Here is a 26,859-nt window from a genome sequence, read left to right as displayed (position 1 = left end):
TGGGACAAGCTTGCCAATCGCTGCCAGTACTGGGTCACAGCTCAGCACATGGCCCGAGCAGACAGACAGGGATTGGAGAGATATTTTCATCTATTTAATAACGTTATCACCATAAGCCATTAAAAAAAAAAAATCATTCTGTGAGCTGCTCATTTGAGGAAGAGTAGTGAGTAAGAACTCAAATTCCCTCTTAGCCATTAGGTTCATGTTCATCATTCTTATTTCAAGTTTCCCTTATAGCTAGCACAGAGATTCATGCTCAACCTTCAATCGATCCTAACTCTCCCACTGTGGGATGGCTCATATAATCATGGAGAGGCACATCACGCAATGAATACAAAAACATGGTAATGAAAAGGAAGATGAAGGAAAAATATCATATGGTGAACATTGGATACTTTTAAATGGTAGTCCATGAGTACTATGACAAACCCTATAAATATTATCTTTATGACACCTGTTAGTGACTCAATACAAAAGAATACCTTGTCTAGAATTAAATCCAGTCAACCAATAAATGAATAAATAAAACACTATACAACAGATTAGTATTGTAGTAGGAGCACTTTGCATTAGTGGAGATGGAAATGACCTTGGAAAGTTCAAAAGGGCATTGACAACTTGTCTAGATTCAAAACAGGAAGGGGGAAGCAGATTTTGTCTCAACGGACAGAGCGTCCACCTACCACATGGAAGTTCCAGGGTTCACACCCAGGGCCTCCTGACCCATGTGATGAGCTGGCCCACGTGCAGTGTTGATGCGCACAAGGAGTGCAGTGCCATGCAGGGTTGTCTCCCACATAGGGGAGCCCCACACACAAGGAGTGTGCCCCATAAGGAGAGCCTCCCAGCATGAAGAAAGCGCAGCCTGCCCAGGAGTGGCGCCACACACACGGACAGCTGACGCAACAAGATGACGCAACAAAAAGAGACACAGGTTCCCAGTGATGCTGACAAGAATATAAGTGGACACAGAATAACACACAGTGAATGGACACAGAAAGCAGACAATGGGGGGGGGGGGGAGGAAGGGGAGAGAAATAAAAAGTAAATCTTAAAGAAAATAATAAAAACACAACTATTAAAAAAACAGGAAGGAAAAGTGATGGAGCTCTGTAAGTAATACCATCTGTTTAATACTATTTTTAGATTGAATATATCATGTTGAATTTGGATACCTTTAGGTACACAGACAAAAAGTTTTCATTTCTCATTTTTTTCCTGTTCTTCTTCTCCTTTACCATCCTTCTTCCACCAAGGAGGATGGCCCAGCAACATATTTTTACAGACTTATTACCCCTCAGGTCCCTATTTTCTTGCCCCCTGCAGTGTCAGGGTAGGTCCCTGAGTAACCCATGCACACCACCCAATGTATTGACATTTACTCTGTGTCCTCCCAGGAACCCCTAAGGACCTGCTGGATGAGTCCCCCAGTGAGAGGGAAGATGAGGAGGTTCCATCAAATTCCAAGGTATGGTCACCCGTTCTTTCTCTGTTGTCAAATTGCTGATTTTAAGTTTTTTTGGTTTTTTTTTTCTTTGTTTTATTTGCCAATTGAGTTCAGATATGAAAATCAGACCAAATAATTATAGGTGATGTCTATGATTTCCTTAGTCAGGAGAGTGTTCATTTGGAACCTTTTACTAACATCTCTGCTTCAAGAGGAACTTCAAGGAGTCCCCCCTACATTACAGGGCTAGGTTTCCTCCTCAATAGATGGGAGAGATGCATAAAACAGGAAATGCTATGCCTTTCCACAAGTGTCTGTTACAATTACTTTTTGGGCCTTCATCTCAACCCGTTTCCCATCTAGTTTTCTAAAGGCAGCAAGAGAGTAAACCAACTGTGCAAACACTATACAGCCTGCTCCAGTCCTCAGAGGGTTTTCATTTCTCTAATTGTAGGTGGCTTCAGGAGTAAGTGGAAACGGTATGTATTTTGGTATCACTTTACTTCTTTTTTAAAAACATCTAGATGATTTAAACTAGGGGTTTCATGCTTTCTTTACTGTGGAAAGCATCCTGATTTTACCTTCCATGTGGGCATAAGAAATAGAGGGGTCCTTCTGTTTTAGAGGAAGAAAAATGTCCACATTGTACAGTACTTTCAGCAGTTGTGTTCCCCTTGGGTGGGTTGGGTTTTTGTTCATATCCCATGATAGTTGCACATTTTACAAGTATTTAAATGTTCAAAGTTCAACAATAACATTGGGCTTGAAAATGGGCAGGAGGAGCGGTAAGAAACTGTCATTGAACAACATCCTCTTTTTTAGTACCTTTACAGGTTCCTTTTATGGTGCTTTGGGATGTCTTTAGCTACAGTGCCAAGGACTGCTTCCCTTTGTATTGCTGCTCCTCCCTGTTGCCCTCCTTCCACTCCTTAGCAGCTCACTTAGGCTTGCTGAATACCTGCCTCCTTGTTATTCTAATCCCTCGTCCAAGTCAAGCAATACTTCATGACTAAATCCAGAGCAACTACCCCAATGTACTGATGCTATTCCTCTGTTCTCCTAGCTCTCCCGGAGGGCCTCCTGGAGGAACTTCTGAGTGCCCAGGCAATAGAGCACACTCCATTTACTTACACCAAGGTAAGGCCAACTTTCTTTATCTGAGATAGAACCACTGCATTCTTGGTTTCTTTCATTTGTAATCCAATTCAGTTATGAAAATTTGACCACGTACAATATAGATGAGAGGTTCAAATGCTTGGTGCGTCAGTGTTCAGTGGACATGTATTAGGAGCTAATCCCGGTTTGAAGGGGGCAATCATAAATGGCAGCATCAGGTTATAAACTATATGGCAGGAGGACATTCTTTAGCAGAAATTTTTTCACCTGGAATTAAGAATTTTGTACTTAGTAATCAAAATGGACTTGAAAACTGCATCATCCAGGACTGTTCATGCTTTACACCTGCTTTTGGTTTTCCTTAACTTCCTTCATTCCCTCCTGTATTCTAAAGTCACCAAGAGGACACAAGCCTCTTGTAGCACTATAGATTAAGTTCTGATCCTTACGGCATTATCTTCTCTGTAAAATTGCAGCCAGTCCCAAGAGCAAGCAACAATGGTAAGTATTCTGAAATCCTACACTTGCTGAGAAAAAGTCCAGGTATTGAAAAACATGAATCTTCCTTGTCGATTGAGTTTAAAGAGGTTCCTGATGACAACCTCCTTGAGGGAATAAGGATTTGGGGGTGGTGAATGAAATGGATATTCCAGGTAAGAACTAGGGTTGTCTTTCTTAAGAAGTTGAGTACTGATTAGTTGGCATGTGTTTGTCTGCATGGAAGTGGTGTGTGTTTACATGTATATGTTTGTGATGTGATTCTCAGAATACATGTTTTGATTCTCAATGGGCATGTGTACAAATGTGAGTCTTTAATGAGTTTTCTGGATTTTTCACACACCAAACAGCACAACGACTAGTGTCAACTTTCTTTGTAATAAATCCCATCAGTATCTCTTCATGGATAAATATATATATCAAATATTATCAAATTATGTACTACGTCAGTGTGGCTTACAATATGTAGTGTGGCTTACAATATGTCAAGTATACCTCAATAACTCAAGAATAATCCATCAACATCAAAGAAAATTTTCATGAAGCTCTACAGGGACAGAAATGTGGTACAGGACCCTTTTTCTGGGATGTAATAATATGTCTTGGCTTAATAATAAGCTTTATAAGGCTTTACTTAATACCTCATAGCACTTTGAATGGTCAGGATGAAAGAAAGGCAGACATACATGTCCATTCATTAACGTTTGAGACAGGGCAGTTTTGAGAAGGTGAAGAAAAGTCTTCAGAACTGGACATTTAATGAATACAGTCCAAAGAACTTGAGATTTTAGGTGCTTTGACTCCTAATCTATACATTTTCTTCAAGTCTCTTCTGCCTGGCAGAGTCTCTAAAGTTCTGCTATGAATTTGTCAACATTTGTCATTTTAGTTCACACAGCCAGGGCATCTAGAGCAGATTCTAGTTTTTGCAGTTTTGCTAAAGCCCAATACCCATTTGTGCTGGTAGCTGTGGTAGGGATGATGCAGAAGGGAACATGTGCATCCTCACAAAATGCTCCCCAAGGCAGCAACCCAGAGTCTAGCACTAGGTCTGTGCTTTGAACTCATCTAAGACAGAGCATGTCCAAAGAGTCATAATTTCAGGGTGACAAGATTGGAGGTCAGTGCTCTATTTTCCAGCTAAATAAGGGAGTGAGAAGTTGAGAGCTGATACCTTCCCCTCCTCTCCCTCACTTGCAAGCGCTTTGCACTTTCTTGCTAAGGCCTCAGGCTCCAGAGGGGCCCAGGAAGGTCTTAGAACCCAGGGCAGAGAGCTGGGTTTTCCTATGGTAGCCAGCAAGAGATCTCAAGGAAGAAGGGAGGGAGGGATGCGAGTGGCCCATTCCTTAATAACGTTCCTGCGGATCTTTGTTTTCCTGAAGACTGGCTTGCGGACTGCAAGTATGACTCCACTAGCAGCGATGACGAAGACGACAATCCAGGTAGGTTACAATTCTCAAGGAAGGATCCAATGGAGAAGATACCAAGATCAGTAGTTATACCTGGTGCCTTGGAGTCTATGGAAGGGGGCATGATATTAGAAAGTATAGGAAATATTTATGAGGGCCTGCTTTCATCTTTTCGTTTTCAATAACATAAAAGTAGGAGATATAATGACTGTGAGCTTTGTGTGTGTTGTGTGTTAAATGAACTTTCCATGTATTTTTTAAAAAATTAACTTCCCATGGGTTAGTTTTTTCATGTCTTCTCAACAGTCTGACAACAAAACTTTGGTTTCCTTTGCTTAGCATCCCATAGTAACTGATACAAGAAATCGTGGTTTGGATTTAAGTGTTGAACTTCAATGGAGCGGGTCTGTTGGGACACAATCTCTCAGGTTCTCACCTGGACCTGGGACAAAGTGTTTTTAGCTAGTGCCAGATGGCACCTGAGAAGTAGGGCCTCATCCCGTGCACTTTTAGATCTAGTTTTAACTTTCTTCATGTTCCATCCTTACTGCGGATCCTGCTTTAAAGGTTAACCATGGGTTGGAAGCCATGAAGAACATTTTCTCTGGGCTTAGCATGTACCTGTGTCCTTGAGAGGTGTGGCTAAAGCACATTCTTGAACTCACTACTATTTTGCACTTCCTACCCAAATCCAAAATGCCAGTGTAGTTTGGAAACCTAAATTTAATTACGTCTGAGAATGGTTTGAATCCAGTTGCCCCAGAAGAGCTTTCAAAGCCCAGCAGGCTTTCTGAGGACTTGTGTGAATGGGCCGCTGACTTGTTTCACACACTGGCTCTCACAGTCCTACGGGGCTGGTGCTCTGGAATTGAGTATGCCCAAATCAGAGCCTCTTGGCAGCAGGGCCACAGGTTTCCTCCTGCTCTTTGAGTTCAGTGCTATGGTCAGCAGTGCCCTGTTTCTCAAGCAATATTCATTTCTCTCCCTGTGCCTTTCTGCAGGCTTCTCAAAGCACCCAAGGTACTCAGGCCTAAGAAGGCTTGATGAAACCTAGAAGGCTCAATTCATTTAAATGGCCACACATTCTACACAAGGCTATTAACACACCTGCAAGATAAGGGAACGTGGACAAGTTACTTTATGTCTAATTTCCTGTTAATCCTCTCTAAATCGCTTTTTTTGGAACCTATGGCGATGTTGAGAGGACAGAATGTTTGCGTCACACCTAAAGCCATACCAGACACTTCAAAAATCACTTGATTTTGGGGGTTGGTGGTAGCTCTCTTCCACAAGATCTGATTCAACTCCAGATCCTGAGTGTTGCATCTGGAATTGGTAATTGGCCAATCCATTGATTGGAGAGGGTGGCATGGTACACTTGATCATTCCCCTGTGTTCTCATAAGGAAAAACAATGTGAATAGAAGACAGGAATAAAGGAAATAAGCAGTATTGGGAGAGAGGAGAGGCAGGGAGTTTCTGAGGCAAGATGATGGAAAGGAAATCAACATCATGCTTAGCAAGACATAGAGAATATGCCTGCCTTCTTTGAGGACAAGGAGGAAATGGGCATTCCTCCCCAGAATTATAGTATATGAGGTCTGGTAAACGGACCCTGTTGACATTAGGCCAACCACACAGGGCACAGGAGACGTTATCGAGGCCCAAAGAAAGTTGGGGTGATACAGACAGAATTGGGTGCCAAGCTCAGGTCACGGTATGACAAAGACAATAGGGGCTCTAATTCTCCCCTGAACCCTAACTTTCTCCTTTCCTTTTGCAAGGTCACCCTATCACAGTCACCGCAATGATTCACTCAGAGGCGTTTTTCTCGGACTCAGAAGAGTCAGACGTAGAGAATGGCAATATGCATGTAATTTATTTCCTCTTCTTGCCTAATTTTAAAATCTTCCTGTTTCTTCTTTGTAAGCATTTCTTCGTAGCTCTTCTCTTTCCCCCTCCTTTTACAATTGTCATCTCAAAGGCCCTGGTAGCCTCCAGGAAGGTGAGGTTATACAATTGACAATGTTTTTAAGATGTTTCTCCACCTTCTTCACCTACTGTATTTTAACATTGCATGGATTTCCAACCCTACTATGCACCATAAATCAACTGGTGTGTCCCTGAATGGCCCAGGCGAGAAGTTGTGCTGAAGTCTGAAGCATTGGCCCACATCATGTGGGGTTGGCCCCTGGGAAGTTTGTTCTGGGATGGACTCTCCCTTCACTGCCGTGTTCCTCCACATATGGCTCTGGAAAAGCAAGTGTGTTCTCTACCCTGCAGCTGTCTACACTCGTTGAGGAGGAGGAGTCTGTTTACATCGACCTTCTTTTCCGGGAATGCACAGAAGGAATCAATGATGTAAAAAGAGATGAAGAAGAGGAAGAAGAGGAAGAAGAGATGTTAGTGTGGAGTAGTGGGTAGGATGAAGAGGGAAGGGAAACAAGTCCACATGCACTAACTTTCTTTGCCACTTCAGGAAATTCAGCGTTCATGAGGAGCTTGCTGGAGTGCCTGCAACTGTGTGTGAATATGGAGGCGGAGATAGGAATCTGAGGGGGAAAGTGAGCACAGGCAAGTGAAGGGTGCCCTGAGAATCTCTCCCCATGAGTAGAAGTGCTTTCCATGTAAGCTCTAAAGCTGATCAGCTATGCCTTCCCTTGGCTCCTTAATTTGTAGGAGAGGGCTCTAGCCCTCTTCAGAACCAAAGTTTGCCCTCCCAGTCCACCTAAGGCCTGCCAAATCCTCCTGTCTTTCTTACTGAGTGTGGTGTACACTGTGGAGTGACCTAGAGTGCCACCAGTTCTCACAGGGAAAGGGTGAATTGGCCTGTGTTAGGTTGCCAGGGCTGCTTTATCTGATACCAGTGATTAACTGGGGTAAACACAGGAATTGACAGTCAGTTTAGGAGATTAGAAGCAAAATCTAGGTGTCAGCATGATGATGCTTTCCCTGATGCTGCCAGCAACACATAACTCAACCTCTGCTTCCATCACCTGATCATCTGTCTTCATCTGTCTCCCGGTGCTCCTGCTCTGAATTTGTCTAGTCTTCCTCTCTTTGGAAGGACTCCAAGCGTATAGGATTAAGGTCACCCAGATGCAGGTTGGCCTCCCCTTCACTAGTAAGATCTCTGACGACCCTATTCACAGATGAGTTCACATCCAAAGGTGTGCAGGTGAGGATGAAAGCATGAGTTTATGGCTGCCCATTATTCAATCCAGAACCCAGAACAGTGGGGTCACTCTCAGGCAAACAGGGTAGCTACTGAGGCCCTGTTTTCTACCTCAGTGGGACCTGAGTCACAGCTGCCCAAGCCTTGGGGTCCTAAGCCTCTGTAGTTTCCTTCCTCATCCCACTTCAGCTCACACTCATTTTCTCAAGCTGTACTTCTTTAGAATTTATTCATGTATGTAGAATTCAAACAAACACAAAGCACAAAGGAAATCTCCCTGCAGGGCTTGCTAGGAATGAGAAAATCAGAGAGGACTGCATGTTACTTAAGTCCCCTTATTTATTTTATATTGTTTAAGTAATAACTCTTGTTAGATTATGATGAGTGTTTTGTAATACTTACATGTTGGAATATCTTAATGTAAGAAACTATATGATTTTGGCATCACAGTCACTTTATATTAAAATGGGTTGCCCAGTAAGCTCAGTGTTTGATTTAGAATGAAACTGTTAATTAGGGAAAGAGCTCCAGGAATCGGTCCCTTTTTGATCTGAGGCTTTCACCACTGGATGCTGTTGAGGACCAGGGTGGAGGGAGCAAGGTTATCGCTTCCACGCCTCTCCCTTCAGAATTCCTGCCCCTCACCTGGCCCAGGGAGATGGGACTCTGCCTTTTCTTTCTAGAGGACTTGAGCCCACCTTTTCTTCTGCATCAGTTTCGTTCTCCAGAAGACATTCACTTGAAAGGTGCCCAATCTAGCAATCAGGTCACAGCCCATTGCCTGGAAATTTAGAGACACTCTTAGTCACAGACAGCACCCTATGCAGACAGCAGCAGTAGGAATTCAGTCCCTCTGGATCTGGCTCGTGGGATATCATGGACCAAAGATCACCTCTCCAGGGTTGGTCTGAGGTAACTTTTGAGTCCTACAAACCACCTCAGGGAAACCCAAGCTCCTACCACCTCTGTGCCACCTGAGTGAGTCCAGATCCTGTATTTGTGTTGCAGATCCTACAACTGACTGCTACAAGGATGCTGAGCTGGAGGCCTCAGCCTGAAGCTGAGTAGAACTGGAGATCTATGGCGCTTGGCGACACTTATGTGCTCACCCTTCTACTCCACTATGAATGAACAACTAAGTGGCACTTTAGTTTTTAATCCAAAGACTTAGACGAAGTCTTAGAAATAAGTTTTACTTTTAATGTTATATGCCATATGAAACAACTTTTGTACCTTTACTACTTATATTTCTTATTCTTTATGTAATAAATAAATATACTGATAAGTACCCTAAGCAATGCTAGAGCTATATGAATTATAATATCTGGTCTCCGTATTGGCTCCCACCAAGGTGAAACACTCACTCATGGAATCCTCATTGAGTGTTTGTTGAAAAAATAACTGGAAACTGACAGCTTATCATAAGCCCTCCTGTCAATGGGTTTTTAAAATTTCATTTACTGAACTATGTTCAGTCACCTGGTATGGGTCATGCCAAAAATGCTCATCTTGGTCTAGCAGGATAACTTGAATTTCAGGGCCTTTTTCACTTACATTGCGGTGTTGCTATGTATAAAACCATGATTCACATTTCATTCCACAAATATTACCCCATTTGCATCTGGCACAAAATCTTGTTCTCCAAAACACTGATGAGATTCTAATTCCTTCACATAATATGAGTGAGTGTAAATGTTTTCACATTTTGGTTAACCTGGTTAATTTTCCTAGAATATCCCTTGCTTTTAGTCCTTCCAAGTCAGTGCACAGCATGCACTTCTGACACACAGCTTCAAAGAATTTCCTTCCAGAGGGAAAAAAAAAAAACAAATTGTAATTTTTTGGCATTTCTTTCAAGTCTTTGCTTTTGGATTTGCTTTTGGATTTCGAGACACTCCAGTGTTCAGGTATTAGACCAACTATGCCATTTGTCATTCTTTTACTTTTTTTCCCCAAATCTTTTACATTCTCCACAAAATTTCTTTTAAACACTATCTGCTTTTCCTTTTGCTTTCTACTTAACCATTTCTGGTCATTCTATTTATTATGCATTACAATTCAATTTTGAACTGATATTTTTCTTATTTTCTGATGTCATCCCAATCGTTGTTTGATTTTCTATTTTTAATTTATGACATCTTATGTATTATCTCATTTTCTAAATGCCTTTTATTTACTTTTGAGAAAGCATTTTTCAGGACATAATATACATAATGAAGAAGGCCTTTCATGCATTTGTTGTGGCTACTCTGTATTCCGTTTCTCCCTAAATTACTTTGTTACATGAAAATAATGTGATTTTTTTCTTCGTATTCATATAATTAGAAAAAATTATAGAAGTGCAATTCAAATTAGCTTTCCCAGGAACAGAGATAAGTGTGTCTTCCTAGATTTTTTAATGAAATTTTTTAAAGTACAAAATCTTTCTTCCTGGTATTTCCAGATGCTTCAATTCTACCTCTCTTAAACATGGGACTTTACTCTCATCACCTCTATTGCACCTATCATTTTCTTTCTTCATCTGACTAGTGAATATTCCATTTCATATATACTCTTTACCTGAAGTGAAACATCTTTTACCTGACATTGCCAAAATCTAGTCGTTTTCTATAAATGCCCATATAGGTTGAAAATTAATTATCTGTAAGGGATTTTCCATTAGATATCTTGCGTTGTATTTCATTTCTGAATTATATTTGCCTATTTATCTGTTTTCTTTCTATAATCATTTATATTTTAGCTACTTATATTTATTTTACATGGAAATTTCTTTGTTTTTATACTCCATATTTCAGTCATTTGAATTCAGAATTATTAATTTCCTCCCCAGTTTTAAATCAATATTCATACATATTTGGTGTTAGCAGTGGCAGTTCATATTCAGTGAATTTAAAAAAAAAATGCTGCTGCTTTAGAGTCACAATGACATAGGTTCATTGTCATTCATATCAGGTCTGCAATATTACCACCATATGGTATATACTTATCATCAGACACATACATCAGCATCCCCCAATGTAATAGTTCTATTTCCCATGGTCTCCAAGGATGTCCTTAATACTTGTCTCTCCTTCATTAAAAGTAATGTTTTATAAATAACTTCTAGAAAGAAAAAATTTGCTTGATATGGTTTACTGAATTTTAAAATTTAAGAATACATAAAAGACATTTCAGACATATTCTACCATGATCTTATTATGAAAGTGGGACACTTTTACATTATTAAGAATTACGTTCTTCAAAACCATAAAAATGTAGGTTTCCTACAATTAACTCACATTCCAGGATTTCTGAAGTGTGCGCACAGCCTTCCTATAAACTGGGGACTTTCTGCGGCTCACTGAGTGGAGGGTCATTTGTGGAAGTCATTCCATTCTCTTCACAGCTGCGTCTATATGATCCACTGCAAACATTATATTCAATTGTGAAATACTGAAAGTTTTTGCCATGACAACAAGATAAATTTGCTCACTTTCATCAATGCTATGCAGCATTATACTGGAAGTTCTAGCCAGAGGAATTGGGCAAGAAAAACGGAACTGAAGAAGGAAGCTATTCTGATACACGGATGACATAATCTTTTAATAGATATTCCCAAAGAACCCACAAAAATACTACTGGAACAAATACAGACATTAAGCAAACTTGCATTGTATGAGATAATACACACAAATGTCAGTTCTGTTTATATAGTATGGTAAAAAAAAAAAAAGTCTAAGATGGATTTTTTTTAAAAAATCCATTGTTACCCTCTAATGAATAAAATATTTAGGAATGAATTTATTGAAAGTGTAAAGCACTTGAACAAGAGCAGTCATACCTGAATGAAACTGAAGAAGACTTAAACAAATGGCAAGACATCCATTGTTCATGGATGGTAAGACTAAATATTGTTCTAATACCAATACTACCCACAGGGAACTACAGGTTCAGTATTATAGTTATAAACATCCCAACTGACTTTTTTTTTTCTTTTTTACAGAAATGGAAAAACATGCTCCAATTTATATGGCATCAGCAAGTGGCTAGACGATGCAAAACAAACAACTTTCTCTATGGTGAGATTGGGATTGATTAATTTATAGAACAGGAGGAGGGCTTTGTTATGGATCTGGCTGCTTTAGATATGTAGGAATTTCTGGGATACTCTGAGGAATATTGGGGTTCACAGAAAAAGGGGTTCTAATTCTCCCTCTTAATGGCTGCCATCATTTTCCTGAAATTCTCATGGGAACTCAGAGGCAAAGATGTAAAATATCTCTGAGAACAGTACTGTGTCCTTCCTTTGGGGAATTTTCATGTAGGCTGGGTGCAGTCTTGGGTTCTCAGAAGGAAAGAGTGCCCTCTGGAAGAATAAATAACTCACCATGTCCCCTGCTCTATATACCCTAAATCATAGGATCTACATTGAGTTAAGCATGAACAAGGGTATGAGAATTTACTCAACATAGTGACCAGTAAAATTCACATGAAAAAGAGAAAGTCTCATTGACACATCTTACAGAATGGACACAATTTAGTTGAAGAAGGATTTGGGGAAATTGTACATACCAGGCTGCTCAAAGAGTGGCTCAGGTCTTCAGTCAGGGAGACGAATGTTGACAACCTCTAGAGAAGTTCTCATATCGGTGACTGAACTTTTCAGCCCCAGAATTTCTATTTCAGTTGATTTTACATTTTTACCTCTTTACTGATATTCTCTGCTTACTGAGACACCATCCTCATATTCTCCTTTTATCATTGAGCATATTAAAAATCTGTAATGTATAACTCTGTTTTATAACTGAAGGATATTTTCCATTAATTGTCTTTTCTCTTGTGTGTGGGACATTCGTTCTTGGTACACTCCATGCCCATAAAACTGGATCTTTTGACTATTTTAAGGTGGCCAGTCTGAAAATCAGATTTTCCTGCATCCAGGGTTTGTTGTGACTGCTTGTTGTTTTTCTTCGTTTGGTCACTTCTTGGCACTAATTGTGTGAAGTCAGTACAATTTGTCATGGATAGTCACTAAAATCTCTTGTCCCGGTAGCTTACTGGCCAGACAGTAAATGGACAGAAATTTCCACATATGCCTAAAATCAACAATAAATTTAAAAGTCCTTGCAGATATGTGGTATGTATACACTGCAACATGGCTTCAACACTCAGTTTATGACTCCACAACTCCACATGTCCTGTTTGTACAAATCTTAATAGTAAACCAGAAATGAGTGCTTAGGTTGTTCTCAGTTCCTTTTTATAAATGCACCCAGTCCTTCTATATACATAGATTGTACATAACCAGGAATATATTGCAGTTTTTCAAGGATCTTATTAGCCAAAGCACCTCATTCCTCAGCCTTCCTCCGAAACATTCGTCTTAGTGTTTTGCTGCCCCAGTGTATTCCTGTGAGCCATGTGGCATCAACTAGTCTATTTGTCTTAAATGTTTTGGGTGAATACCTCTCGGGTAACCACCTAAGCACCCAGAGTTCCCTTAGGTGAAATATATGCAGGTCCTTGGAGAAGGACCTCCATGGATTTGCCATCCAAGTAAAACAGTCAACCAGAAGCCTCTCTGAAAAAGGTCCTTTCTGCTCCCTCTGGTATAGGTTAGTGTAACAGAAATTCAGGCTGTTGTCTGCAAAGCCATACCAAGGTGGTGAGCAGAATGGGACCAGAGTAAAGGAAAATAACCCAAACCTCTCTGACAAGTTTCACCTGCTTTATTTATTTATTTTTTTCTCTTTCCCTCACCTGATTCAAAGTTCCCCTTCTTGCTGTATGATTTTGGTTAGATTCCAGAATTCATAACAATTTTATTCTACTATTTTTGTCATTTTCTTTGTTGCTTTTGTGGATGGCTTGACTCCGGGACTCCCCAAATCCACTATTTTTGCTGTCGACATTCTGTTCCTTTATAACTAACCAACCCTTAAAATTTGTACATAGTGTGAAATACTTCCCCGATAAGCTATGATCTGAAATTCCAGATACATATTTTATTATTTCACTCTGCTTGGGGTTATTCTTTAAGCAGAAGCTTTGTAACATCCTAATGACTGTTTACCATCTTCCTTCTTCCTTTTCTCCCACAGTTATTCTCAAATTGCCTTTGCTTGCCACACATCTTGAACTAGTATGGGGATGGCAGGAATGGTGAGAGTGCCTCTATGGCTATTTTTTGTTTTTCCATATATATATTTTGGAAATATATATATATTTCTTTTAAAAAAAAAATATATATATATATATATATATTTTTTTAAAGAAGCTTTAGAATACAAAGATGGTACATCCAAGGGATTCTCATATGCCGCACTCCCTACCCCTCCGACACTTTCACACATTATCAACATCCTTCATTACTGTGTTACATTTGTTAAAATTGACAAACCCATGTTGAAGCACAGCTATTGACCATGGACTACATTTTACGATATAGTCTATATTCTGTCCTGCACAATTTTGTAGATCATGACAAAATATCCAATGGCCTGTATCTGTCATTGCAATGTCATGCAAGACAACTCCAATGTCCTGAAAATGCCCTCACATTACTCCTATTCATTCCTCTCTCATCCCTCAGAACCTCTTGTGGTCACTGTCTTTATATCAATGCTAAGAGTTCTTCCAGTACTAGAGTAATATTAAGTCTATTATGTCTACTTTAATAATGTCTACTTTAGTCCACTGTTCATGCCCCAATCTTGAGGATTTGGGGATGGTGATGCCCCCAAAATATACAAATTTTAAAAACAACAACAACAAAAAAACACTATTAAAAAATTGATGGGGCTGAGGGATGGGGAGTGGGGCATATGGGAACCTCTTATGTTTTTTAGGGTAACATTTTATGTGATCTATTAACTTTAAAAAAGATAATTAAAAAAATAAAAATTGAAAAACTAATAATAATGTCTACATTAGTCCATTGTTCATGCCCCAATATTGAGGATTTGGGAATGGCAATGCCCACTCTACTTCTAACTGAGAGGTCGCTTAGATCCCATAGGGCAGATGGATGGAACTATCTTGCTTGCAATTGCAGGCACTCTCTGCTACTTGTAATGGGTGTTCTCAATCATCATCTCCCTGTTAGTTGTCCTGGGCTCATCCAAAGAACTGGAGTGTAGGTGTAGGAACTCTGCTGAAATTCAGAGCTGAAATGGCCCATGGATGGACCAATGATTTAAGTCTCTGGGACATATATTTAACAAGTATAGTGCTAATTAGAGGATCAAATAAAAGGGGCGGGATAGCCATGTGTAGACAACCCAATGAATGAGTATAACTATGTTACATTGGGGAGCATATATACCAAAATAAGGCAGGGAATGGAATTCCTGAGCTGTCTGCCCTCCTTATAGTATCTAGATGTCTCCAGAGCCCCCAGAAGCCCCACTATTTGAGGCACTGTTTACTGTGGCTGTCAAAGAGATCCTGGTAATACTTGCAAAAACATAACCTCAGGCATGGCCTCCCAACTCACTTTGAAATTTCTTGGTATAAAAACTCATTTGTATTTAATATTTCCCCCTTTTGGTCAAGCTGTTTTTCTAGACGCATTGCTAGTTGGTGCTTGGTAACAATCCCCTGGTGCCAGGGAGGCTCATCCCTGTGAGTCATGTCCCATGGAGAGGGGGAGGTAGTGTATTTATATCCTGAGTTTGGCTTAGGGAGAAGTCACATTTAAGCAATAAGGAGGCTTTCAGGAGGTAACACAGGCAATATATCATACTAGGATAAGTTTCAATTTCACAAGGAAAGGCTCATAAGTACAGTCATCGATATCAAGGGTCTGGCTTAACATTCTGCCTTTCTTCAATAGGCACTGTAGCACTCTGGGATTCTTGCTGTTCTATTAGAGAATGTAGCAGAACTGCCCAGAATGGGAGTTCAATGTCCTTTTCATTATTGTGTGATTCGTGAATGGAACTGGCCCTTCCGTAGACAATTTATTGCATGAGTCCTTGGTCTGTTTCCTTCTATTCAGGATTGCACTCACTGTCCGTTCTCTGCTTCTGTCCACCCTGCTAATAATGGGTGAAGCCTTTCTCTTTTGTGAGACTGTGATGGTTTAAAATGTATCACATAGTGTGGTCTTTGGTTGCGATCTGGCTAACCTAGGTATGTAATTATTGGAGGGATTCCTTGAGGGAAATATGTGTTCACTGAGTATGGGCATGTAATTCTCCCACTTCACAGAAGGGCAAAATTCCCCCATATGTCTTGTTGGGGGACTCTCAGGGAAGGACAAAATCTATCTAGGAAAAGGACTGGCTGTCTCCCTTGGGGTTTAGGGATCAGGCTGCAAGCAGGCTGGAATTATCAACAGGATGTGGAGGACTGTGAAAGAACAAATAATCCATAGAGTCTCTTTATTCAGTGTACAATAAATCATAGGATCTGTAGTGAGTTCCTGAACTGAAAAAGGGTGTGGAAAGGCATTTAATATCTCTTGTGATCAGTAAAATTGATTTGAACTGCCAGATTTCAGAGCAATAGCTGCCTGAATCAACTCGATTTGGTGAGAAAGGGTCCAAGCAGGGAAGATACATACTCAGTGCTTGTGTACTCACTACCCACTCTCAGTCTAGACTCCTCAGGAAGGTGTGCAGATGGTAGTCAGGGAGATAATTGGGGCCTGCAGACTTTATACCTAAAACCAACAATCCCCAATGCAGCAGGTGACTTTTGCAGTGGATGGTCATCAACTGGTCATCTAGGGTTGGTCAATAGAAGGTGAATCTAATCCTTTGATGATCTGTTACATGGTAGTTGGTCTGGAATGCCTGCAGTTTAGAGACAGCTTGTGAGCCACACAGACCACTAGTCATTCAAGATAGTCACTTGACTCCCAGAAAGTCTCACAGCAGGAAAGAGAAACACTGATGATGCAGGGAAGGAAGGCCACAAGTTTGGAGTTTATCTAGACCATCAGTGGACTTCATGTAAGGGAAATAACACTGTCATTTAGGTCAGGGTTTGTAATGTAGTATCAGGAGATTGGGTCAGCATTTGGGCCCTCTTGTGGCTCAGGAATATCCTCGGGGGCTTTGATTCTCACCCCCAGTAACTTTGTGGCAGGAACGTTTTTTAAAGGGAGGGTCCTAATATGCCACGGCTCATCTGGCAAACCAACAAGTCAAAAAATTTGCAGAAAAGCAATTAGGAAATATTTTGAGATGAATGAAAACAAATATACTACAACCAAACTTTTGGGATGCAGCAAAGGCAGTACTGAGAGGGAAATTTATACCCCTAAATGATTATATTACAAAAGAAGAAAGAGGAAAAATCAAAGACCTAACTGCACACCGGGAGGAACTAGCAGAAGAACAGCAGACTAAATCCAAAACTAGCAGAAAGAAATTACAAACATGAGATAATAAATAATGAGATAAGAGTATAAAAAGCAAAAACAATAGAGAAGTATTGAGAAAACCAGATGTTGGTTCTTTGGAAAGATCAATAAAGTTGACAAACCTTTAGCTAGACAGACAAAGGAAGAAAGGGAGAGGATGCAAACAAATAACTTCAGAAATGAGCAGGGAACATTACTACTGATCCCACAGGAGTAAAAAAGATCTTGTTCTTCTTTGTCAAAGGTAGCCAATGCAGTATACCAAAAATGCATCGGCTTTTTATAAAGGGAATTTTTTAGGGTAAAGGCTTATAGTTCTGAGGCTGCAAAAATGTCCAGACTGAGGCACCATCAGAGATGCTCTCTCATCAAAGATTGGCTGCTAGCAGAACCTGTAGCCCTGCCACATGGCAAGGCAAACTGGTGGCCTGTGTGTGCTGTCTCCTCCAGGCTGCATTCCCCTTGAGCTAGCTATGGGCAATGAAGCATATGGCAGGGCTAGTCTCTTCATCTTGGAGCTACATTCTGTGCTTAGCCTGTTGGGTATCACATTTCTTCAGCTATGGCAGCTAGAGATCCTCAGGTCTGTCTCACATGGCAGCTTAAAAATGACACCTGTCTGTGTGTTTTGATTCACTCCTCAGTATATAGTATAATAGACACCAGCAAGAGGGTGGAGGCCCAGTCTGTGTCACCCCTCACTGATAAAGTCCAATCAAAGGATCACACACTCACAGGCATGTATTAGTTTAAGTACTTGATCTTCTGGGATTCACAAAAAACTTTAAACTGTTACATATCTTAACAACTACGAACAACTGTATGCCAACAATGTAGACACCTAGATAAACTAGAAACATTCCTAGAAACTCACAAGCAACCTATGTCAACAGAGCAGTTAAATGTAGAGATGAAATCAACATCAAAAACCTCCAAACAATCAGAGAAAGACTTGAAAAGATGACTCTCCAAAGAAGATATACATAGGGCCAGAAGGACCTTGAAAAGATGCTGAACACTCTTAGCCTTTAGGAAAATGCAAATTGAAACCACAATGAGGAAAGAGGATTTGGCTCAACTGATAGAGCTTCTGCCTACTATATAGGATGTTCAGGGTTCAAACTCAGGGCCTCCTGACCTGTGTGGTGAGTTGGCCCACACAGAGTGCCGACACGCTCAAGGAGTGCTGCGCCACGCAGGGTTGTCCCCCACATAGGGGAACCCCAAGCACAAGGTGTGCACCCCAAGAGGAGAGCTGCACCATGCGAAAAAAGCACAGCCTGCCCAGGAGTGGAACCACACACACAGAGAGCTGACACAGCAAGATGATGCAACAAAAAGACACAGATCCCAGTGCTGCTGACAAGAATGCGAGCGGACACAGGAGAACACAAAGTGAATGGACACAGAGAGTAGACAGTGGGGAGGGGGGAGGGGATGTGGAGAGGAATAAATAAAAAATAAACCTTAAAAAAAAAAAGGAAACCACAATGATACCTTTTCACATCCACTAAAACGGTTGCTAATTAAAAACAGAAAATAACATGGGCTTCAAAATGGGCAGAAGTGTTGAATCATAGGCTATAAATTTCTATCATTTATAGATGAACTATTTCACATTAATTTAGATTGCCTTTAGCTACAAAGCCAAGGACTCTGTTTTTGTTTGCTTTCCTATTCCTCACCTTAGTCTTTCTTCTGCCAAGGAAGGCCAAATAGTGCAAGTCTACGCTCACTAACCAGTCAGCTCCATACATTGGAGCCTGTTGTCCTAATAAAGCAAATGTCCCTGAATAATGCATGAGCTGCTCCCCCAGTGTATTAATTGTTATCTACATCCCGCTAGAGCTCCTGGAAGACATGGTGAAGGAGGCTCCTCGTGACATGGCGGATGAGGAGGCCCCATCTAATGCCGAGGTAGTCACGTTTTCCTTTAAGATAGAAATGTTCCTTTCTCAGATTTATTCTTTTTCAACTAAGCATAGATCTTAATATATGATGATGTACATTACAGATAATGGGTGCTGTTTGGGGGAAGGAATATTTGCAGAGGGATTTCTACTAATAGACCACTGATAAAAGAGGGCATTAAAAATGGCAACACCAGGTCATAACCCATATAGCTGGAGCCTTTTGTCTCAGCACCACTTTTCTTGCTTGGATCAAGACTTTTGTAATTCCTGCCAAAATGGATTTGAGAGAGAAAGCCCCCAGTTAAAGTGTGAGCCTTTCCCACAGGAGCCCACCATATGTATTCATGGGGTCTTTGATTTTATCACTGTGTCCCATTCATTTTTATAAAATCACAAAGATCTGAGAAAAAACAACACAGCATAGTATGATTCTCATTACTCACTTTCTGCAATTGCAGGTGAACTCAAGAAACAACAAAAATGGTAGTTATTCTGGTTCATGCAACTGTTGTGGGAAAAGTCAAAATAAAATAGGGGGTTTCCTCCAAGCTTTAGGCTGTGGACCCAGCCTGATCCTAGTTTCACTGGGAAATGAGGGTTGGGGTGTGATGAAAGGCTTCCATTAGGGTGTTCTGTCCTTGTTTCTACAGTTCCAAGTAGCAGCTGTGTTCTCTTTAGGTGGTAGATGTTTTAGTGCACAGGGGCTAATGGGAGTTCACGTGTGAGTCTCTGGGGTCTGATTTTGAGTCTGCGTGCATTTAACCAGGTGATATGTAACATTTACAAAGGAAAATTGCTAGGGCCAACTTTCTCAACTTTCTCAAATAAACCCTATCACCACTGAACATATTATGCACATTTACTTCATCCAGCTGCACCTAGGGTGTGCTTTTTATCCCCACAACACAGGTGGAGAAACTGAGTTGCAAAAATGAACAACAGCCTGAGCTGTCTGCTCCTAAGGGGAAGGGCCTAAATGTGAACCTCGATTTTGGCCCCAATTCTGATGCTCTGAGCTACAGACCTGCCCTTTATACTCAGCCATGGGAGTTTCACAGGATTGGGGGTATGATGAAAGGTTTTTTGTTACGGTATTCTGTCCTTGTTTCTAAAGTCCCCAGTAGAAGCTGTGTTCCCTTTAGGTAACTGTAGGATTATCATGTGCAATTCCCTGAGGTGTTATGTCCCACTTACGCAGAGAACTGCCAGTGTCAACTTTCTCAAATACATTGCATGATTTAGCCATTGGATCATTAGACATCAGACAATGGAGTTCTAGCATCTCCCTATATCTTGGAATTACCTGAGTCTACAGAGAAACCAAACTGCCCACCATTTTAAGATAGCCTCAGTAGTCACACAGCCTAGGGCAGCAGGTTGTGCAGATTATCACAGACTTTGGTATAGCTATTAGTGTCAAAAACACACAGAAAGCCCACATGCTTCTGATCGCCCCAAAATTCTCTGTTGTGATAATGACTTGGTCAACCCTGCCAGGGTTGAGGTGTCAGCTCAGCAGCTCGCTCAAAGCAGATAGACATTGGAAGACAATTTACTGCATTTGATATCATCACCATAATGGACCCTATAGATGCTCAAGTTCTATGAGTCCTTGATAAAATAGAACCCAAAGACACTTGGCATTCAAAACATTCGGAACCTGGTGTTCAACACCCTTGCTGAAATGCTCTTGGAGATCTGGCTTAGAGGTAGTCAACACTAAATCCATGTGTCCCTCCATAATGACTGTCACAGTGTTGAAAGGGCAATGATGGAGAGGCTCTAATGCAATGAATACACACACGTAGCATAGAAAAGGAAGACTGGAAGGAAAATTCTATGATTAATAAGTAATGATTATTAAATGATCTCAGGATATTCAAATCTACAATTACCTTTACAACAAAGCACTAGTGAATAGATGCAATAGAATGACTTGCCCAGGATTCAATGTAGTCCACTGAAAGGTAGCTCCTAATCAAGTGGAAATTCCTAAGAACATATAGTAAATTCTTTCTCAGTATATGTATATCCATGGAGGTTGAATTTGTCTGGAGATGTCCCATGATACTGTCAACTTAGGCTAAATATGGAATAATCAGGAGGCATTTTGGGACTATCAATGATAATAAGATATTCTAGTATTATTTATAGACTACGGTCAGTTGTTATAGATTGCCAATAAGGATTTTGATTCCTGCTTCTTCCCTGCTACACTCCTGGCCAACCTGCTTTCAGTACAGAAGATAGCCCCTACAGCCGGTCATAGTGGCTTGTTACACTACAAACTCTACACCCTTTAGTGTCTTGTCCAAGACTAGAACCCTGCCTGAGAAATTTACATGTAACACACCAATATACTGAGAATTACTCTGTATCCTCCTAGCTCCCCAGGAACAACTGAAGGTGGTGCTTCCAAGGACCGAGAGGAGGAGGAAGCCTCACCCAATGCCAAGGTGAGGATGCTATCCTTTGTCTAAGGGAGAGGTGTTGCTTTTTGTATTCTATCTTTTGCAACTGATTTCAGGTAAGGATGCCTGATAGTATGCATTATAGATGGTATATACAGTTTTTTAGGAATGCAGAGTGTTTCATGGGAGTATGTTCCAACTGATCCATGATACAACAGGGTATCCAGAAATGGCAGGAGTAGATTATGAACTATGTTAAAAGTCCTTTTCCTCAGCTCCAATTTTTATTGCGTGGAATAAGAATTTGTAATCACATGCCAAAATGGACCTGAGAGATATTCTAGGAAAAGCTTGTGCCTTAATAGATATGTCCTGCTGTACTTTCTTATGGGGCTTTGCCTTCACCACTGTTTCCTATCTGCTTTTCTAATGGTATCAAGCAAACAAAAGTCCCGTTCAAACAGGGTATAGCATGATGTAATACTCATAGGTTTTTCTCTAATTGCAGGTGGCTGTAGGAATAAGTGAAATGGTACGTATCTAAAATTACTGACATCTGGGAACACATGGAAGATAAGATAACCAGGGTATTGTTAGAATGTTGGTCTGCAGGGATAGTGGCTCCAGTTATTGTGAGGAATGAGGATTGGAGGTGTGGCTAAAAAAAAAACGATTTTCAAAGGGAAGCATTATGGGGCATGCTCTAAAGTCCTGAAAGCAGCTGTGTTGCCTCTAGGTGGCACGGATTTGTGCGTAAAGGGGTTAGTGAGTGTCTATGAGTGAGCCTATGTGGTGTGATTGTGAATATGTGACTGTGGGGATGTTAGTGTTTGCTTTCCCAAGAGATGTGTCTAACTCACCCTGTACAATGGCCACTGCAAACTTTCTCAAAAACCAAACCATTAATATTGCACATGTAGCATATATTCACTCATAAAATCTTCACCACAAAATTCTGGTTATGTTTACTCTCCCCACTTCTTACATGCAGACTGAGAGGCACAGATTAATAACCTAAGATCTCGAGTTCCTAAGAGGTAGAGTCAAAATGTGAACACAGGCATGAGGCCCATATGCTGATACTCTGAATAACTCACTCTCACTTGGCTCACAGACATGGTTCATTAGTGGCCACGCAAAGGATTTCCATCATCCGTGTATAGACATTTGCCCAGAGGGCTCCTAAACACTGATCTTATATATTAGGAAGCCTGAGGGTCACATAACCCAGGCTACCATTAGGGGCATTTTACGAGATACTTAGACATAGCTGTTTGTGTCAAAAGCAACAGAAGTCCTCATGTTTCTGCCAAGCTCACAGATTGTCAGATTGTGAGGCATCGGTAGGACAAGCCTGACAATCTTTGCCAGTGCTGGGTCACTGCTAAGTACCTGGCCCAACCAGATAATAATCAGGGACTTGTTTTCATCTATTTGATAACTTTATCACCTTGAGCCCTTCAGATGATCAAATCTAAGCTACACAATAAATAATAAGATTGTAAAGTCCCACTTAGTCATTAGCCTACTTTCCATCGCCCTTCTTGCAACTCTCTTGTAGCGTTGGTATAGAGCCTCAGTGCTCAACCTGTGCCTCCCTCCTCGTGAACTGGCCCACTGTGGCTGGTTAGTGTGAGCATGGAGAGTCACATTGATGTGGGCTATGGGTGGAAGGCTCTTTGTCTCTTCAGAGATAACTAAGTTGTTTGACTTGTGGGTGTGGAATGGTAAGAGGCTGCAGTCCTGCCCTTAGGGACAGTGGAAGCGGAAGCGGCTCCAGTCCGAGGAAATGTTTAACAATGCAAGAGCTATAAACTTTAAGTATTTAGGGGAAATGCAAAAACCAAATAAGCTAAAGGCTTATCTAGAATGTCTGGAGTCCATGCTAAAAGCTTACCTAAAATGTGGAAGAGATATATGCTAATTGAAGCCTATTGAAAACTGAAACAAAGAGACCATTTGGCCTTTCCTCTCTGTATAAAAGGCATTTGAAAATCTTGTTCGGGGCTCGGGATTCAAACTGAAAGCTCCCGAGTCCGGCCGGCCGTCAATAAACCATTTTTCCTTCTCAAAATCATTCCTGAGTCCTGGCCTCTCTATACTCAAATAATTGAACTTCTCTTAAATTCCACAACAACATCACTCAACAAATGTGCATAAGTGATAAAGAAAAGGAAGATGGAGGGAAAATATTATGTAGTCACAATTGCTTATTTTGAAATGGTAGCGTATCAGTATTATCAAAACCACTGTAATTATCTTTATAAGAAAGGACTAATGATTCAATACAATAGAATACTTTGCCTAGAATTAAATCCAGTCCACCAATAAAAGTTCGCTTATTATAAAGAGAAAAATACTTCATAAGAGGTGAGAATTCTAGCAGGAGCACTCTGAATGTGTGGAATTTGAAATGATCTCGGAAAGTTCAACAGGACAGTGACAATTAGTCTAGCTTCAAAACGGTCAGGAGGAATGATGGGACTCTGTCAATGAATCATAGTGTCTGTTTTAGTACCATTTATAGATTATTTCACGTTACAATGGGATGCCGTTACATACACAACCAAAGAAACTTATTTCTCATTTGTTTTCTGCTCCTGCTCTTTACAATCCTTCCGCCCAGGAGGTTGGTCCAGCAACTGATCATTCCAGGCTTATTGTCCATCTATCCCCTTGCTCTCTTGGCTGTTACCACATCAGGTGCAGCTCTCTTAATAACCAATGAGGAACATCCCAATGTACTGACAGTGACTCTATCCTTCTAGCTCCCCCTGAGGACCTGGTGGAGGAGATTCCTAGGGATAGGTCAGAGGAGGAGGTCCCATCTAATTCCAAGGTAAGGTTGCCTTTCTTTGTCTGAGCTAAAATTGTCACTTTATTATTTTTCAAATGAGTTCAGATATGAAAATCTGACCATGTAATTATAGATGATGTATGATTCCTTTGTTTGGGGGAGGCTTCAATGGGAACCTATAATTAACTGACCCTGGATTCAAGAGGGTGGCAGCAACCAGGTACACAGTACAGTGACTTTTCCTCACTGGCAGTTTTTCCTCCTAGGATTTAAAATATTTTATCACCCAACCTAAATTCTCGACCTAAATATACTTGAGAGAAGCATCGTTCAGGAAAAGCTTGTGCCATTGCACACATCTGTTGCAGTGATTTATGGAGACTCATTTGACCCGATTCTCATTTGCTTTTCTAAAGGTACGCAGAGAACAAAAGCCGGTGCAAACACTATACAGCATGGTCGAGCCCTCAGAGTACTGTGGGTTTTTTGCTTGTTTTTTGCCTAATTGTAGGTGGCCTCAGGAACAAGGAAAAATGGTATGTATTGTGGAATCGCTCACTTATTGAGAATGAAGCTAAGATTAAATAAAACCCAGGCTTTTGTGGTTCCTGTGGTGTGGGAACCCTGAAATCACTTTCCAGATGGGAATGAGTTATGGGGACTGTTTCTGTTCTGGGTAAAGAAAAATGGCCATGTTCTACAGTCCTTGTAAACAGCTGTGTTCCCTTTAGGTGGTGTGGGTTTGCATGTGGCAGTTGAGTGGGAATTGCACTTATGAATAGGTTGTGATTGTGAAGGTTAGGTGAGGGTGAGTGTGTTTCCCTGTGAGGTATTTCCCAACTATGCAGGACAATTATTGTCAACTTTCTCAAATGTATCCCTTCATGACTGCACACTTTACATATACTGATTCAATCAATCCACAGAACGACAGTACCACGGCTTTGTTTAATATTTCCCCACACCTTGGGTGGAAAAACTGTGGTGCAGAGATGAATAGCCTAGGATTTCAAGCTCCTACATATAGGAGCCTCTTTGTGAAATCAGGCATGCAGCCCCAGTGCTGATGATGCCCCAAGCCACTATCTTCATTCACTGCTCAGCCATGGCGTCAGTGTACACCATGCAAGGGAAGCTGAACCTCCACTTGTATTCCTGGAAGTATCCAACCTGCAGAGACCCCAATCCTTACTCCTCATTGTAAGTAGTCTCAGTGGTGTCATGAGACCAAAGAGGTGACAGATGCCTTTACCCACTACGGCCTCGACACAATACCACACAGAGAAAGCCCCCATTCTTGTGGTCAGTTCAGAGATTCTGAGAGGTGTTTACTGTAGTAAATCCTCCAACCTGGCCCCAACCAGATAAGTATCAGGGTTATGTTTTAGTGTATTTGATAACATCATCAACATGAGCTTTAGAAATGTTCAAATCCTGTAGCTCCACAACCAAGGGACAGTGACAATAAGAACTCAAGTTACCGCTTCATGACCAGCCTGGTGCACATGATGTGGGCTATGGGTGGAAGGCTCTTTGTCTCTTCAGAGATAACCTAAACTATCTGTGACTTGTGGGTGTGGGATGATAAAAGGCTGCAGTCCTGCCCTGGGTGAGCAGGAAATAGTTTAACAATGCAAGGTCTATAAACTTAAGTATTCAGGGGAAATGCAAACCAAATATGCTAAAAGTTATGGAATGCCTGAGGTCCATGCTAAAAGCTTACCTAAGATGTGGAAATATATGCTAATTCAAGCCTATTGAGAACTGAAACAAAAGGACCATTTGGCCTTTCCTCTCTGTATAAAAGGGACTAAAAATCTTGTTCGAGCCAATCCCGAGCCCGGCTGGCCCTCAATAAACCATTTTTCCTTCTCAAACTCATTCCTGAGTCCTGGCCTCTCTATACTCAAATAATTGAACTTCTCCCAAATTCTACAACACACATAGTCCTTATTTCAAGTCTTACAGCGGAGTTAGAGTCTAAATGCTAACCCCACACTTCCCCTTAGCCATGGGGAGTGTAAACATGGACAACAAACACAGCCAATGAACACACACACGGGGTATAGAAAAGGAAGACTGGAAGAAAAAATATTACATGATATGTAACTGTCAATTTTAAATGGTAGTATTTTAGTAGTTTCCAACCTTGTTTAATTGATTATATTTGTGACAAATGATTAGTGAATAAATACAATAGAATGTTCTCTCTAGAATTGAATCCAGTCCCACAACAAAAGGTTATGAATAAAAATGTCTTTAAAACAATTATTCTATTGTTACATTTTGGGAAGAAAATACATTGTTGGCATTCAATCAAGTGCAAAATCCTATACAACAGCTAATAAACGCAGTGTAGTATAGGTGGAACTATGGAGGCTAAAATGGTTTTTGAACATGTCAAGATAGTGGCATTTGAGTTTGGCTTCAAAACGGCAGGAGGAGTAATGGATTGCACAAGACATGGGGCAGCTTAATAGTGAACCCTGTGGTGGATGACGGACTTTTGTTAACAGTACGAACATGCGAACATTCTTAATGTGAATTACAGCAAATGTTTAATACAAATACATGGTGCTGATAATAGGGTGTTTTATGGGGAAATTTTTCTCCATCAACTATACCTAATGCAAGCTTTAGACCATACTTAGTAGTAATATTTGGATGTTATTTTATCAATTATAACAAGCATTCCACAACGATGCAGGATGTTTGTGGTAGGGTAGTATTATCCAAAGGGGT

The 26,859-nt window shown here is 40.8% G+C and overlaps 2 protein-coding genes across 7 annotated transcripts in view; one reads left to right on the top strand and one right to left on the bottom strand.

Annotated features, from left to right (window-relative positions):
- The window catches only part of LOC131273793 (protein IWS1 homolog), a 119,928-nt gene extending 110,987 nt beyond the window's left edge, over positions 1-8,941 (top strand). For all 4 annotated transcript variants that reach the window (XM_071208958.1, XM_071208957.1, XM_071208960.1 and 1 more), the window contains 9 exons: positions 1,401-1,471; positions 1,905-1,929; positions 2,514-2,587; positions 3,043-3,067; positions 4,447-4,506; positions 6,257-6,345; positions 6,756-6,874; positions 6,952-7,046; positions 8,656-8,941. In XM_071208958.1, the coding sequence (XP_071065059.1) occupies positions 1,401-1,471; positions 1,905-1,929; positions 2,514-2,587; positions 3,043-3,067; positions 4,447-4,506; positions 6,257-6,345; positions 6,756-6,874; positions 6,952-7,046; positions 8,656-8,705 (608 nt within the window). In that variant the 3' untranslated portion in view covers positions 8,706-8,941. The remainder of the gene's footprint in view (positions 1-1,400; positions 1,472-1,904; positions 1,930-2,513; positions 2,588-3,042; positions 3,068-4,446; positions 4,507-6,256; positions 6,346-6,755; positions 6,875-6,951; positions 7,047-8,655) is intronic.
- LOC131274051 (protein IWS1 homolog) overlaps positions 1-26,859 on the bottom strand; it is a 113,147-nt gene that overhangs the window by 71,118 nt on the left and 15,170 nt on the right. The gene's annotated exons all lie outside the window — the stretch shown is intronic.

The sequence above is a fragment of the Dasypus novemcinctus genome, chromosome 17 (assembly GCF_030445035.2).
Source record: "Dasypus novemcinctus isolate mDasNov1 chromosome 17, mDasNov1.1.hap2, whole genome shotgun sequence".
Taxonomy (NCBI): Eukaryota; Metazoa; Chordata; class Mammalia; order Cingulata; family Dasypodidae; genus Dasypus; species Dasypus novemcinctus.
The sequence above is the reverse complement of the archived record's forward strand: the minus strand, read 5'-3'. Positions and strand labels throughout refer to the sequence as shown.